A 14,558-nucleotide genomic window follows, 5' to 3' on the forward strand; every position below is an offset into this window, starting at 1 on the left:
AGCCGGTGTAATCTCCGCTAGAGACATGGGAGTGCCTGCACTTGACTCTGCCCGGCTCTGACTCTGAAAATACCCCTTCCGTTACAAAATATTAAAAAAATTACTCCTGTTCTCTCCTGGTCCCGGGAAAAAAGCTCAACATTGATTCCCACTCCTGTTAATCTAGTAACATATTCTTTTAGCCTAGCTCCTGGGGGGTGGTGCTAATGTGGCTAATTCACTATACATCAGCCAGATGGATGTATCTCCCTCCACCCAAAGTCACATCAATGCCCTTTTTTGGTAAGAGGAAATAAGGCGGAGTCAATGTCTGACAAGATGGTGACTCCCATAGGCGATGGGATCAAGTTGAGAGAACGGACTTCGACGGAGAGGCTACGTCGATTTTTTATACAGTCTATGGTTAGGCTAGATCTCTACCAGCTTTGTGCACCTAGATTGGGAAATATTTCCCCATTCCTCCTTGTAGAACTGTTCAAGTTCAGTCAAATTCTGTGGTGAGCGGCGATGGACTTTACTCTTCAAGTCCATCCACAGATGTTCTGTAGTATCCCGGTCAGGTCTCTGACTGGGCGACTCTAGGACATTCACCTTCCTGTCCTTTAGCCATTGTGTTGTTTTTATGGAGGTGTGTTTTGGGTCGTATTCATGCTGGAAGGTGAACCACCTGCCCATTTTAAAGTGTCTAACAGAGGGCTGCAGGTTTTCCTCAAGAATGCGGGTGGACTTGACAGCATCCATGTTCGCTTCAGTCCTGACCAACTGCCCAGTCCCTGCTGAAGAGAAACAAGCCCACAACATAACGCTGCCACCACCAGGCTTCACTGTAGGGATGGGGTGTTTTGGGTGGTGTTCTATGTTTGGTTTCTGCCAAACATAGTGCTTAGAGTTCAGCCCAAAAAGTTTTTTTTATGAGACTCAGTGTGACAGTTATTTCAGAAGAGGCTTCTTTCTCTTTCTCTCCATCCTGCCAAACATGTAGAACTTGTGAATTTGTTGTCACATGCACAGATCGACCAACCTCTGCCATTAAGACTTGTAACTCCTTCAAGGTCACCATGGGCGTCTTGGTAGCTTCCCTGATCAATCTTTTCATGGCTCGGTCTCCAGTTTGGAGGTGCGGCCGATGTAGGCAAGGTCTGGGTGGATCCATATGCCTCCACTTCTACACAATAAAAGCCTTTGAAATTTTTAAATTTAAATTTTTTAGATCCTTCTCCTAACTTGTTTCTATCCACAACTTTATTCCGAAGCTCTTTTGAAAGCATCGTTCCAACCATGGTGAATTATTTTTGTTACCATGAACTACTAGGAGAGGAATCCTCAAGAACAGCTGATTTTATTCTGAAGTAAAAAACACCACAGTTGATGTCAGGTGGAGGCCAATTAACTTGGTGGAAGCTGATTGGTTTTACCTGAGAATGTTTATAATAGTTATTGTAAAGGGACTCATCACTTTTCCAACACTGCTATTCTACTTTTTCATTTTTTTAATTCATTTTCAGAATTAAAAAAACAAACAAACTTTCACTTGAATGTTGTAAGGCAAAATGTGTAAATCACGCTGGAAAAATATATATGTTTTAATGTACTATCATTTCAGTCTGTAAAACAAAAAAAATTGACTATTTCTAAAGGGTAGCATGACTTTCTATAAACACTGTATATGAAAAAACTGACAATGAGTACAGACTGACTCAAGGGGTAGTAAATTGGACATACCCTTTAACTAGTATCGATCACACACTCTTTTTCCACTCGAAAACATGCAGGTGCAGGTGTGTGTCCTCCACAGGGAAAATATAAGTGAGCAATATAGTAAAAATGACGCTTTATTTTTCTTTATGAGAACAAAAATGTACTTGTTTCACTTGACTGCAGCACCAGACAAAAAGTAAAAAAAGGAGGTCTAGAAATAGATAGAAGTCATCCTCTGGGGGTTATGAATCCATACTGAATGCCATGGTAACCTGGGCAGTAGCAGTAAAAATAGATACAGTATGTTTCTGTGGAACAAAGTGTTGGAATAATGGACGGCCAAAAAAAGCTAATTACATTTCCAAATGTCACAAACAAGCTGACAAAGCCTGGTGACTACATTCAATTTGATCAATCTGTATCAACCACTTAACTCAACCTAAATTAATTCAGGGCTCTCATGTGAGGAGGACCCACGGACGTGTAATTGGCCCCCCACTGACACCCAAATTCATTTGTAGTAATATTGTTTCTCTTTGTGGTGATTTTTCATCCATTTGTAGTTGTTTTTTGTCTTTGTAATTGATTTGCATCTATTTTTTTTTTAGACATTTTACATTTGTATGTCGTCATTTTGTTTCTCTATGGTCATTTCACATCTATTTTTAATCATTTTGTGTGTCTTTGTCATAATTCTTTGTCTCCATGTGGTCCATTCGTGGCTATTTTCAGTCATTTAGCAACACGTTGTAATTGTTTTGCATCCCTATAGTCATTTTTTGTCTCTTTGTGGTCATTTTTGTTTGTTTTGTGTAATCCATGTGGTCATTTTGCATCTCTTTGTTTTTTTTTTTTCAGCAATGTTATGAGTCAGGGGCCTCTGACTTGCTGTGGATGTGGGTAGGGGCCTATGTACTGACTGAATACAGTCCAGAACTTTATAGAGTCACTTTGGATGGCACTACCAATGTCTGAAGTGAATTACGTGAAGCAATTAAGGTGCCTCTTATGACTTGTAGGACCCTGGTACTGCAGTCGGGATAATCATGTGACCAACATAGTTTCCACATCTCCGCTTTGTCATGTAGCTCATGATTTCAAAACAGGAAGCGAAAACTTTCAAAAGAGAACTGATTGTAAAAAAAAAAAAATCCAAATTACACAATCAGTAAGTTAAGTCAACCCTACTGTATGTAATTTACACACTAAAACTGAGAGTGCACACTATCCAGTATTCAATGAATGATGTGCGATATTACACACTGTTCACTGAAAATATTAAATGTGAACATTTCAAGGCTCAAAACTCTTTAACATTTGTGATGTAATAAAACTGCCTCATATCTGCTCGCTTTATACAGGATCATATTCTAACATTCAAACCGCTATCAGAAGCTGCACAGTATGTTGTCTTTAATTTATTTAAAGAAGTTTTACATGACAAAAGAGAGTTCATGGCAGTCTAGAAACCTTTTACTTTTATGACAATAACTATAAGAATGACACATTTTGAATGTTTTGAAATGAGAAACATTTTTTTAAACAAAGTGATTCATATTTCTCTTTTTTTCATCAAAAATATTATTTTTAGTTACAGTGCTAGATCACAGTAGTCTTAATACGGTCTTTGCATAGGTGAACACCAACATAAATGAACAGTGAGTTTGTGTGAAGCACTGCACCATGAAGGTCTAATTTCTCGCTCAGTTATGAAAAGAAAGGCCTCTAATTTCAATTTCAGTCAAAGGATTTCACAGCTCTCACGAGTTGAAAAAGTGCAAAAGGCACAAGGTAGCTTCTAAAGCATGACACTAAACAATCATGTCAGTTCTCTCGTGTTAAAAAAACAAACTTTCTTTTGCTTTAAGCATTGCTGTGTTGAAGACAAAAGAGTAATTGGAAAGTAATAATTAAATACTGCGTACAAGGAGAATGTAATAATTTACAGGTCACAAAGCGAAACAGACAAGACTCTTAATGTCTGTAAGTGCCACATTTGTAAAAATTACTCACTTGGAAAAAAGTAAATTAACTCAACAGTTCCGTTCAGCACCTCTCTATTAAAAATAGTGGGCGGTAACAACAGTAACATGGGAGTGGTAGAGCAGTGTTTCCTCTCGATTTATTCAGCAGTGATGTGCCAGCTTAGTAACAAAAACTTTACAAACTGTGAAGAAAAAAAAAAGGTTTAATTATGCCACATTTCATTCTAAAACCCAAACACAGCTAATGATTTAAAAGTATTCAATTTGCTGTCAGTGCAATCTACAGCAGACCGACAGTACAAAACACAGGGACCAATGTGGAATGGATTGCACTGCTCTGCTGCATAAATAGTGAGAGGAAAACACTGCTTTGTCTTGTGCACGATTCTCTCAGTATGTCCGGGGTGCTGGTTTGCTGTCCTGGGCCTGGTTGAAGGGATTCGCAGGGCTGGAAGACTCCTGTTGATCAATGGACTGGTATGCATCTCTGTTGCGTGCTACAGTGGGAAAACCTGCAGAGACAAGCCAAAAGTCTGTAACACACTCAGAAGAAGACCCCTACCATGCAATTGTATTATTCATATCATATCTGCTTAGCATCACTGCAGCTAATCAAGGATATAGCAATATATTAAAACAGTTTATACTAGAAAGGCATCATTAGAAATATTCTACCACAACTTTCTTTTTCTTGATTTTGCACAGATTTCTCTTCACACACAGATTCATGACACAGTTGGGCAGAGTTGTTATATTGACTTAAGCATCTGGCCCCTCTGGATAAATATAGATTTTACTGTTGGAAACAAGTCTTTGCCAACATACAGTGAAGCACATACTGCATCTGAGGGCAGGGGACTGAGAAAACAGCAAATTAAATTAAATCCCTACCATTACATCACTCTCACATGCACTACTGACTTATTGGCTGCTTGTTCTGAGGCTAAATTAAGTGAATTTGACCACAGAAACAGACCGCCATCAATGATTGAGCAGAATCTTCTAATATCAGTTTACACCAAAAACCTGCACATGCAAGTTCCTTGGTGTTTTAAACTTAATGTAGATACACTTTATAACAAATGATTGGTCCATAGCCGTGATAACCACAAACAACGGGGATGAAGTCTAATTCCTTTACAGGATATGTATCACAGAAAAAAAAAATCTCTATAAACAAATTCAGCATATGAATGTAGAATCCTTAGGTAAAGGGACAGGATTTAGGTTTGTAGTCCAAGTAGTATTTACCAATCATGTCTGAGCAGACTTAGGTTGCAAGTAAACATTCCCTATGGAGAGCATAAGACGAGGAACACATAGGCCACCACAGAACCCAGCGGCTATCATCAGACAACGATTTAGCTTTTCATTAGATTTCTGTTATTATATCTCTGCATTCATATGCTCATATCTGTTTATAGAAATGCCGTCTCTCAACTCCAACTCCATTATCGCGTCTTAAGTTGCTAATTGACCTTAAACAATGACTGCCACTCGGAAGAGGAAGTCTTCACCAGGATATCTGCTTGCTATACTGGAAAGCCCGAAATATTAGCCTTTGTCCCCAGACGCAAAATTGTCATCAGACAGATAGACGATGTGTTCTTAGGGTGACGAACTGACAGCAAAACAAAGTTAGCTGGCTAAAACAAACGTACTTAAACATTTAAGAGTAACTTTGACCACCAGGGTGACCTTAGTATGGAGGAGTGGAGTGAGGATTGGATTGCCCATCCCCTGTCACTGTGTACATGCAGATAAACGGCAGCCGGGAGTTGCTGGTCTACCGCTGCCTCAATCGGTTAGTTTGTTTGACTTTGGTGTTTGCTAGGTGTCTTTCATAATCTTGGTATGCAGGAGCCAGCCCAGGAGGGCATATTTTATTGGGAATATTATTATTTTTTAATAAAAATCTATTTAAAATTGATAACTATAACTTTCCCACTGCCTGACCTCATGAACAATGCCCCTTAGCTGTTGCTAAATTCTATGAAAGCAGTATACTTACATAATTCATCTGAAAAATGTTATGAAACTCTAAAACAAACAGACTCAACCTGGCCAGAATACCAATAACGTGATTCTGGAAGTTCAAAAGCCTGTTTACTCTTAAATCTGCATGGCCCAGAGTCCTCTGACTGTGACAAACATGCACAAATTAATGCTAACCAAACAACAACACTTTCATTACAGATGCTTTGGACGATTTGCAAAAGTATATATTAATTTGACTAACGCTGCACAACTGTGATGTTTATTATATTTATTTAAAAGCATAAAAACACATAATAATTCTAAAGAAACGCTGCTTTGTGTTGTTTGACAAACCTTCCATAGTTCAAGTCTGAGGGTGCATTTCAAACAGGTCACATTCATTGTCTATTATAAGTCAACATTACTTTAATTACGCTGATTTGAGAATTTGCAGCATCATGCAGCTCTGCTTTAAATATATGCAAACAGAATACACAAACACAAATGAGGTGTCTGGAGAGAAATTATGAATAATACATAGATGCAAACTTTCAGAAACATATGAACTCATAATACAATAGACGTGAATACAAACACACTGACAAACACAGCTACAGCAGGTATGGGAGGACTGATGGAGAACTGACAGATGAATTAATCTAAAGGACTAAACAGAGAAAGATGGACTACAGAACATTAACATGATTATAACTGGGAAAGAAATACCAAGAAAAGTAAAACTCAGTTTGTCCTGCAGCCTGAAGTGTGATCTTACTTCCTGTGTGGGAGAAGATGGAAGAGGAGGATTGAAGAGAAACGGTAAAAAAAAGGAAGAAGCCGGGAATCAATAGCGGCGGGCAATAAAGGCACTGTCAGCACTATCCGTAGTGCATCGACTGTCCACAGAGGTCTCTAAGTCTGAGAGGTCAAAGGTCAGCAGTGGAGAAGAGAAGAGAAGAGAAACAAGACAAATAGTCAAATTATAAACAGGGAAAACATGCAACAACACAAGTGTTCACGTGACAAAAAAACAGCAAGACAGACTGTGAGGTAAGAAACATGCATGAAAAGAACAGGGAAATAAAGTTTAACTGACTGCATCCCCACAAGTCAGCTGAAAACATTCAGAGGAAATACAGAGCAGGTAATAACAGTTCGCTAAGTCCCCCCCACCATTAGATACTGTTGCTATGTCTACGTTCTAACACAGTTCACATCACAATCAGTGCTACATATATTGGGCTGGTTGGGCTACTTTTTATTATGTTTGGCTGGTAGATGAATTTGGGCTGTTTTGTAATTTGAATGGGTTTTAAAACAATATTACACGCTTTTATTGTATGTTCATAACCACAGATAGAAACTTGAGTTGGTTGTGTCCACTCACTCATAAGTTTTCGCAGGTTCTACAAATTTTTAACCCTTTCTCCTGCTTTGTCCCCGATTGGCAATTTATTCTGTTAATCTCCCCGATTTCATATTGACATACAAATAAATTCACGTGTTTCTGTGCGGGAGTCTGGAGCATGTGTCGTCAAATTACCCTGACTGCGTTGACTCAGCCTCCTCTGCCCTGGATGAAACTAGATGGACACTAGATGAAACTAAACGGCTACAATGAAACGCTCACTTGTGTTTTGGATGCAGGGCTCGACAGTAACGGTTGCTGTTGGCAACAAGATGCATTGACGTGTGTTTTATTCAATCGTCGTTAGAGATAAGGGGGACCTATTACGTCATCATCATTCCGATATTGGTTTTATGGTTCTCCAAAATTCTACTTGTTAAATAAGTTGGATTTCTGGGTTTGTTTTTTTGTGAACCAACGGTCGATAGAATGTTAAATGTGTGATCGCTCAGTCTTAAAAATAAAAACACGAAACCAGAGTGATTTAAAACCAGCATAAGAGGTCAACAAATCAAAAAGCAGGGATCCCCGCCTTTGCCTGAATCAATGAATCACATGCCCCTGATTGCCTGGTTCCCAGAGTGCTCGGTGCAGCAGGGAACCATGTTAATGCCAGCTACTCAATCAGACAGCAATTAAAACACACATTGTCTGCAACAAACACAGCTGCACTCATCAGTCACAAGGCAGCATCACAGTCTAATGGATGAACCTGCTGCGTGTGGCGTTAAAGTAAAACCACATAGGGAGCAGATTCATCAATATTCAATTATCCTCCCAACAGTCAGGAGACTGCAGTGTTGGTCGCAATGCAGGAGAAATTTCATTACTTTCCTCTGAGTATTGTGTGATAAATTACTATTTTAGCTGGTAATATGACATTTAATAATGAATGAAACGCCCCACCTCCTGGTTTATATGTGTCATATTGGCTCTTTTTAATGAAGGCAAGAAAAGCTTCCCATATGGGACCATTGTCATTGCTATCATCAAATCATACAACAATCTACAATTAATGAATGCAACCTTGTTTGGTTAATCCAAACAGATGAAGCCATGAGTCCAGCAGACTTCACAGCTCAGTGGGATTTCTGATGGGAAAGCTCTCAGTAGAGAGAGTCAAAGTCCCAGAAATCAATAGCCACACATGGTTAATCAAAGAACACATCTTAAATATCTCCTGATCCCTCAATGGGAGAAGTGCACTTATCAACTGTTTGCCCACAAGTACAGATACCCAACGGTCAAGAACGTCACACAAATCTCTATTTGACAAACATGCTGACTCCATGTTTGTTTCTCTCACATCCATACTGTGCTGGTTTTCTATTATTGCAGATCATGAGTTTTTCAGCCTGCATGGGTTTAATATGTCCCTGCATGCAACATAAACTGGTCTCCAAGATGACACACAAATGTCATAAACAACTCGTGGAGAAATGATTTCCTTGTCCGGCTGAACCACAGCTCTGATATTCAAAGTCTTGTGACTGTAACTAATTAGTTTGACTGTGGAATCATCTGCCAGTGATTTAGCACTGAGTTCTTTCAGTGTGTGTTGCACTTGGCAGGCCTTTCATGACAAACAGCATAAAACAACATAGGGATGATCTGAAAGCCCCTCTGGACACAAGCATCACACCGTTCCTCCAGCTTTGGTCATACTCATTGCTGGGGATTTCTTTTTTGTTGAGGGGAGTGGGAAACTTCAGATACTTCTCATTGGTTCTGAAATTATATTTGAGCATGTAGTCGCTCAATTAAACCTTATTTTGCTATGTAATGAGTTATTTCCTGTGTAATCTGCTTCTCAAAAGGGAATTAGATCATGCTTAGGTGGTTAAATTCCTGATCATTTGTTTACCAGAGCTTAAAAACCTGTGCAGTCCCCACTCTTCTTCATAACCAGCCCTATAGTGGAATATATAATCATCTCCCCATGTCACTTACCAAAATTAACATTGTAATCTCCCCCACGCTCGCGGTACATTTGGTAGACGAAGAAGCAGGACGCAGGTTTGAGCAGCAGGCTGAGGATGGCCATTCCTGCACTGAAGCGAAACACATTTCTTCCACCCTCCGCTGCGAAGTCATTCAGCGGGTAAAAGACGCCAAAATGGACGATGTCGGTCAATACCGTCACAACCATCCCCATCAGGAACTATAAGAAAAGAACAAAAGGAGAAAAAAAATGTCTTTATGGACACAGATGGTGTGTCAGGCTTACTGAATATGTCAGTATGGAAAGTGCTTTCATGCTCTAAAGTGCCAACATATCTCTGTAATTAGACCACAGGGAAATATTTCCTTACAACACGTGTGTGAAAAATAAAGTCATTCTCCTCCTGAAAAAAAAGAGATTTCTGAGGAGAAATTAGATAAAACCCTAAGTGTTGCCAGGAGGAATGAGAAAGGCAGGAAATAAGAAAGAAAACACTGCATTTAGAAATCTCTCATTGGCCTTTAATATCTAGGAAAGCTAAATCCATGGGTTGGGGTGAAAATAATACACCAAAAAAACTGAAATGTTCCTTAAATATGTGATTAGTTGACAAAAAATATGGCACATTATGACCAATTGCTTCTTCACTTTACAGCAGAACTGGTAGTGAGTTATTTTAAACAAGATGTTATATTGTCTGATTTGTATTTTTATGTTTTGTTTTTAGAATTGCTATGATCGGAAACGGCTTAACTGTACACCTATTTTCCTCTGGTGGGAGAGAAACCACTTCTCTCTCTCCTTCTCCCTCTCTCTAAAAATAAAACACATCAATCAATCAATCAAGACTTTAAAGAAATCTAATAAAATTAATGTATTTTTGGGCAAAACATGGATACCAATTCAGTATCCAACCATATGTCTCTGGCGTTGACTCATGAACTGAAACCCCTTTTGAATAAAAATCACTTCGTTTTATTCTGTGAGACATCTGTGTGAAATGTTGTCATAATTAGCAAAGGAATTCTCGAGCTATGGACAAAAATGTGTTTTGTGAGGACACAGTGAACTTTGACCTACAAAAGTGGACATCCCTTCAGTGGTTCCTAAGATTCAAAGAAATAGGTCAGTTGGACAGACAACTTGAAGACATAAAACCTTCCAATAGCATATGATCTCAATGCACACCTGCAGAAGTGCTGATACTCACAGTGTCCTCACTGCTGCACAGTCACAGGTTACTGCACTCACTAAAGACTATTTTCCTTCTCATTACTCGTTTCAGAACCCACAAATTATGGGGTTTCCTCTTTTTTGTCGATTAAATAGATTTATTCGCTTAAATAAAAATATATTTATATTAATGAGGATGGAATCTAGATGGAAACAGACCAAGCATTATTTTTAAAATCTATTTTAGCATCAGTGTGTGTTTTATTATTATGTTCTCAGATGTTTCTTGTTCCCTGTCTTACTCTTGTGTTTTATGTATGTAAAATGTATTTTATGGATACAGCCTGGGTGGAGGCGCAGTCCAAATTTGGGACAATAAAAGGGATCTTGAATCTTGAATTTGGGGCTCACTGGTAAGCAGGTGTCTATGAGTGTTACCATGGAAACATGAATCGTAGTTCAGAGTTAGGGTAGAGTAATTGAGTAATTTTTTGGCTTAAAATGGGACAGTTCACCCCCATATCAGTAATAAAAGTTTTTCCTTTTATCTTTAGTGTTATTTATCAATCTAGATTGGTGTGAATGAATGATTGTGTGAATATAATCGAACTAGACATCACTCGTGGTGCTCAAGGCTAAACCTCAATGTCTGTTTCCAATGATCATGAAATGTTACTCAAGATATTAACAGTCCTGGGCCCTGTTTCAGAAAACAGGATTAGTGAAGACTCTCAGTTTGTTAACCCTGAGAAAAGAGACAATCTGCATTGTTCCAGAAAAAAAGCCAACTTAAACTCTGTTACCGTGGTAACAAACCCTGAGTTTCTCGGTGTCTCCTCCCTCTTACAGAACCAGACACCCTGTTTCATTTACTCATAAATTCAGTCCTGATGGAAACATATCCAAGCACTTAAATAGCGCAGATGACTGAACGTCAGAAACAAAATTCTGGTTGGATATTAGTTTGTTACTGAGGATCTAATGTTATCGCTCTCATGACGACTTGGGAGATGGCTTATAGTAGAGAATTGAGAATTGCAGTCAGCATGCCAATTGTACGCTCTCTCAGAACTTGTACATCCGTGGCATCGTGCTGTGTGTAAAACTGCACATTTGAGAGTTTCAAGCTTTTTTTGTGACCAGCCTAAGGCACACATTTGCAATAATCATGCTGTCTAATCGGCATCTTGATATGCCACACCTCGCTAACAGAATCTGAGAGAAATAGGCCTTTTGTGTACAAAGAAAAGATCTTTCAGCTCGTGAAAAATTGGAGCAAAAACAAAAGTGTTGCATTTATATTTTGATTTTGATTATCTTGAATATCTGGTTCATCATTTCTGGAAAAAGACATTGCTTTTCAAATGTAGGTCAGCGCTTTGAGCACCACATGCTGAGTCCCCTCTAGTATCATTATATTTGAGAGAAGGAATACATCTCTATGGTTGATATCAAACACTGGAAAACAAAAAAAACCTAAATTCATAAATACCCCTACAGGTAAGAGGATAAATACATTTTTTTGTTTGTTTTTTGGGGGGTGAACTGTCCCTTTAAAATAAGTATTTATGATTGTGAAACTTGCATTAGACATGCATTAAACATCTGTGTGATATGCGATGTGTTGTGTGATCTCTTGGTGCTGTAAAGTGACACACCATGAACGCCTCGATCACTGTGCTCTCTGCTGAGTTAAGGGAAGTCTTTCTTTCTCAAAGGGGCGCTCACATATCGGCCTAGATTTCGCAGACAAATTAGCATGGATACGCATTACTGTGCCTATAGTTAGACTCCTGTATGTTAAGTTTGCAGCCTACGTGAAGGAATCAAGAAGAAAACACTCACCATGAGCACGGCATCTATGGAGTCCCTCTGTGCAATGGCCCAGACCCCAACTGCTAAAACACCAAAGTTCCCCCAAGCAAAAGAGGAGGGCAGCCACGCCATGCATCCCCTGGAGCAAACACAACAGTCAGTCACATATCAAGAATACACAAATATGAAACGTGGAGGTGAAAGAGTAGGCCTGAATCAGTGTGTGTGTGTGTGTGTGTGTGTGTGTGTGTGTGTGTGTGTGTGTGTGTGTGTTTGTGCCAGAAGAGGAGAGAAATTCCTCAAGTTTGTGGAAAAAAAACCTGTGCTCACACTCACCATACTGTCAGCAGCCAGTGCACCAGTACTATGGCCTATGATAAAAGACAAGTGTTAGAAAGAAATACATATTTAATACTTTTCCTGTGGTCTAGGACGCTTCAGTCTGCAGTCAGTCCACAGAAAATTACAATTTGTTACAGTCAATCAATCAGTCATTTAGTAAAAGTGAGTGAATGAGAATTTCTTGTTTTGCTCTGGTGTATATCACTGTAAAGGGGTCTGCTTTAACATACTTCACTTTATCTTAAATCAATTCAATATTTGAAAATTAATTTGATGTTAAAAGACTTGGAAGCCGTCACATCTGGCTGTAGATGTTTTGAATGTTGAATTATGTTTTAAAATCTTAAAAGTTTAATTTAATTGTTATATGTTTGTGTGGTGTAATAAAGGTTAAATAAATAAATAAGAATATTGGCCGTTTAATTGATACTGAAAATGATCATTCATCAGATGCTAGTTGTGTTAGCTGACAAACGGAGCCAGAAACTGCAGAACTAAATGTAAAACATATGATCCGTTTGTATCTGCCATGAAGTGTGAAGCTGAATCAGGATAACTGATTTCATGGCTCCACAGAGTACTGGCACGGTTTTTATTAACTCAAATTATGAAGAAATCAGAAAACTTTAAGAGTTTTTCAAACTGATTTTTAGCCTTTAAAAATAGCAAAAAAGCATCATTCAGTGAAATGTGTTTCCCCTTTAAAAGGGACAGGACATGTGAGCATCAGTTCATTTACATATGTTCTTCACAGAACAGTAACTGCCTCTGATTTGTAAAGTGGAGGAATCAGAAATGCCTGACAGGATATCAGTTTTATTTGTTCCATGTGATGATTAATTCAAAATTGTAAAACAATTGTATTTCAAATTCACATAATCAGCATCAGTTGTTGTTTGGTATTTGTTCAAACTGTACAAAAAATATAGCTTGTTGATATCTGATTTAATGAGCAGATTCATCACTGTTTGCGTTTCTAACATCCAATAATGTATTTTCCTCTCTCCACAGGCCTGCTATAGCGGTGTATCTATGATCTTAAATGCACTTTTAACACATTTTAGTGGTTTCATTTTTCGACTATTTAACAACTCCAGTAAAGATGTATGTCACTAGTTTTCTGTGATGTGTGTGTCAACCAGAAGCATGTAGTTGCCACACAGAGGATTTACCAACAAGTTGACATCATCACATCATTTAGCAAACAGTCTTTATACAACACTAAGCTACCACACCTGCAACTCTGAATCAAGTAAAATCCTGCAAACTCACCTTTAGATTTATGGCAGGGATTTCCATAACAAGTTGTTTGATTTGATCCGTTTCACTGTTTCAACTTGTTGAGAGGAGCTTCATGAAAAGCTGCGCGGATTGTTTCTTCTTACACAAACTTCTCCCTCAAAACTCCTCCTTTCTTCAGATCAGCCGGCAAACACGAACCATGTGACAGCAGCCTGACCGCCTCCCATGTGACTCCCACACCATCCTCACCCCTCCATCTTCCCCCCTCCTGCTGCAGAAAGAAACCACAGCGTCCCTCCTGTGGTTCACTATGAATGATCAGGAATGTAGCGTGCCTTTCAAATATATTATCTGAGAGAAAACAAGATAGAAAATACTACAAGATTTATAGTTTGTTAAGAATTATAGTTGTTTATATTGCCATTTTTATTTTTATTGTCAGTTGAGAAAAATAACATGAAAATGTCTCAGAGTGACTGATAGATCATTTTGATACAAGCAGTAATTTGTATTAATGTTAAATCAATTATCAATCTATGTTGAAGATTAACCCTTTAATTGAAGATATGATACACAGCATTTTTAGCACAGCAACAGAACAGACAACAGGTATACTATTTTCCAAATTCACCATCTTATTTTAACATATTCATGCTCAAAGTTTGCTAATAAATACAAAGTAGACCTGAGGCTCACTCACTCATCTCCAGCCGCTTATCCGGGATCGGGTCGCAGGGGCAGCAGCTCTAGCAGGGGACCCCAAACTTCCCTTTACTGGGCCACATTAACCAGCTCTAACTGGGGGATCCCGAGGCGTTTCAAGGCCAGTGTGGAGATATTATTTCTACACCTAGTCCTGGGTCTTCCCCGAGGCCTCCTCCCAGCTGGACGTGCCTGGAACACCTCCCTAGGGAGGCACCTGAACCGCCTCAACTGGCTCCTTTCAACGCAAAGGAGCAGTGACTCCACCCGGAAT

General features: G+C 38.9%; 1 protein-coding gene across 1 annotated transcript; it reads right to left on the bottom strand.

The window, feature by feature from the left end:
• Window positions 1-3,161: 3,161 nt before the first annotated feature.
• agtrap (angiotensin II receptor-associated protein) lies at window positions 3,162-13,748 on the bottom strand. Its single transcript, XM_083939956.1, has 5 exons — window positions 13,613-13,748; window positions 12,335-12,369; window positions 12,029-12,137; window positions 9,019-9,229; window positions 3,162-4,195 (listed from the first exon to the last, which is right to left on the bottom strand). Exons 1-5 carry the CDS (start codon window positions 13,637-13,639, stop codon window positions 4,074-4,076), a joined length of 504 nt encoding a protein of 167 aa, XP_083796082.1. The 5' UTR covers window positions 13,640-13,748; the 3' UTR covers window positions 3,162-4,073.
• Window positions 13,749-14,558: the final 810 nt, after the last annotated feature.

Source organism: Echiichthys vipera (assembly GCF_963691815.1).
Source record: "Echiichthys vipera genome assembly, chromosome: X".
Classification (NCBI taxonomy): domain Eukaryota; kingdom Metazoa; phylum Chordata; class Actinopteri; order Perciformes; family Trachinidae; genus Echiichthys; species Echiichthys vipera.

Bases quoted from the DNA above. Each gene is read 5' to 3' on its own strand.
- agtrap (XM_083939956.1), bottom strand. From the start codon at position 13,639: ATGGAAATCCCTGCCATAAATCTAAAG. The intron at 12,370-13,612 runs GTGAGTTTGCAG...CTTTTATCATAG, and splicing joins TCCCTGCCATAAATCTAAAG to GCCATAGTACTGGTGCACTG. The intron at 9,230-12,028 runs GTGAGTGTTTTC...CTTTTCTTATAG, and splicing joins CCATAGATGCCGTGCTCATG to TTCCTGATGGGGATGGTTGT.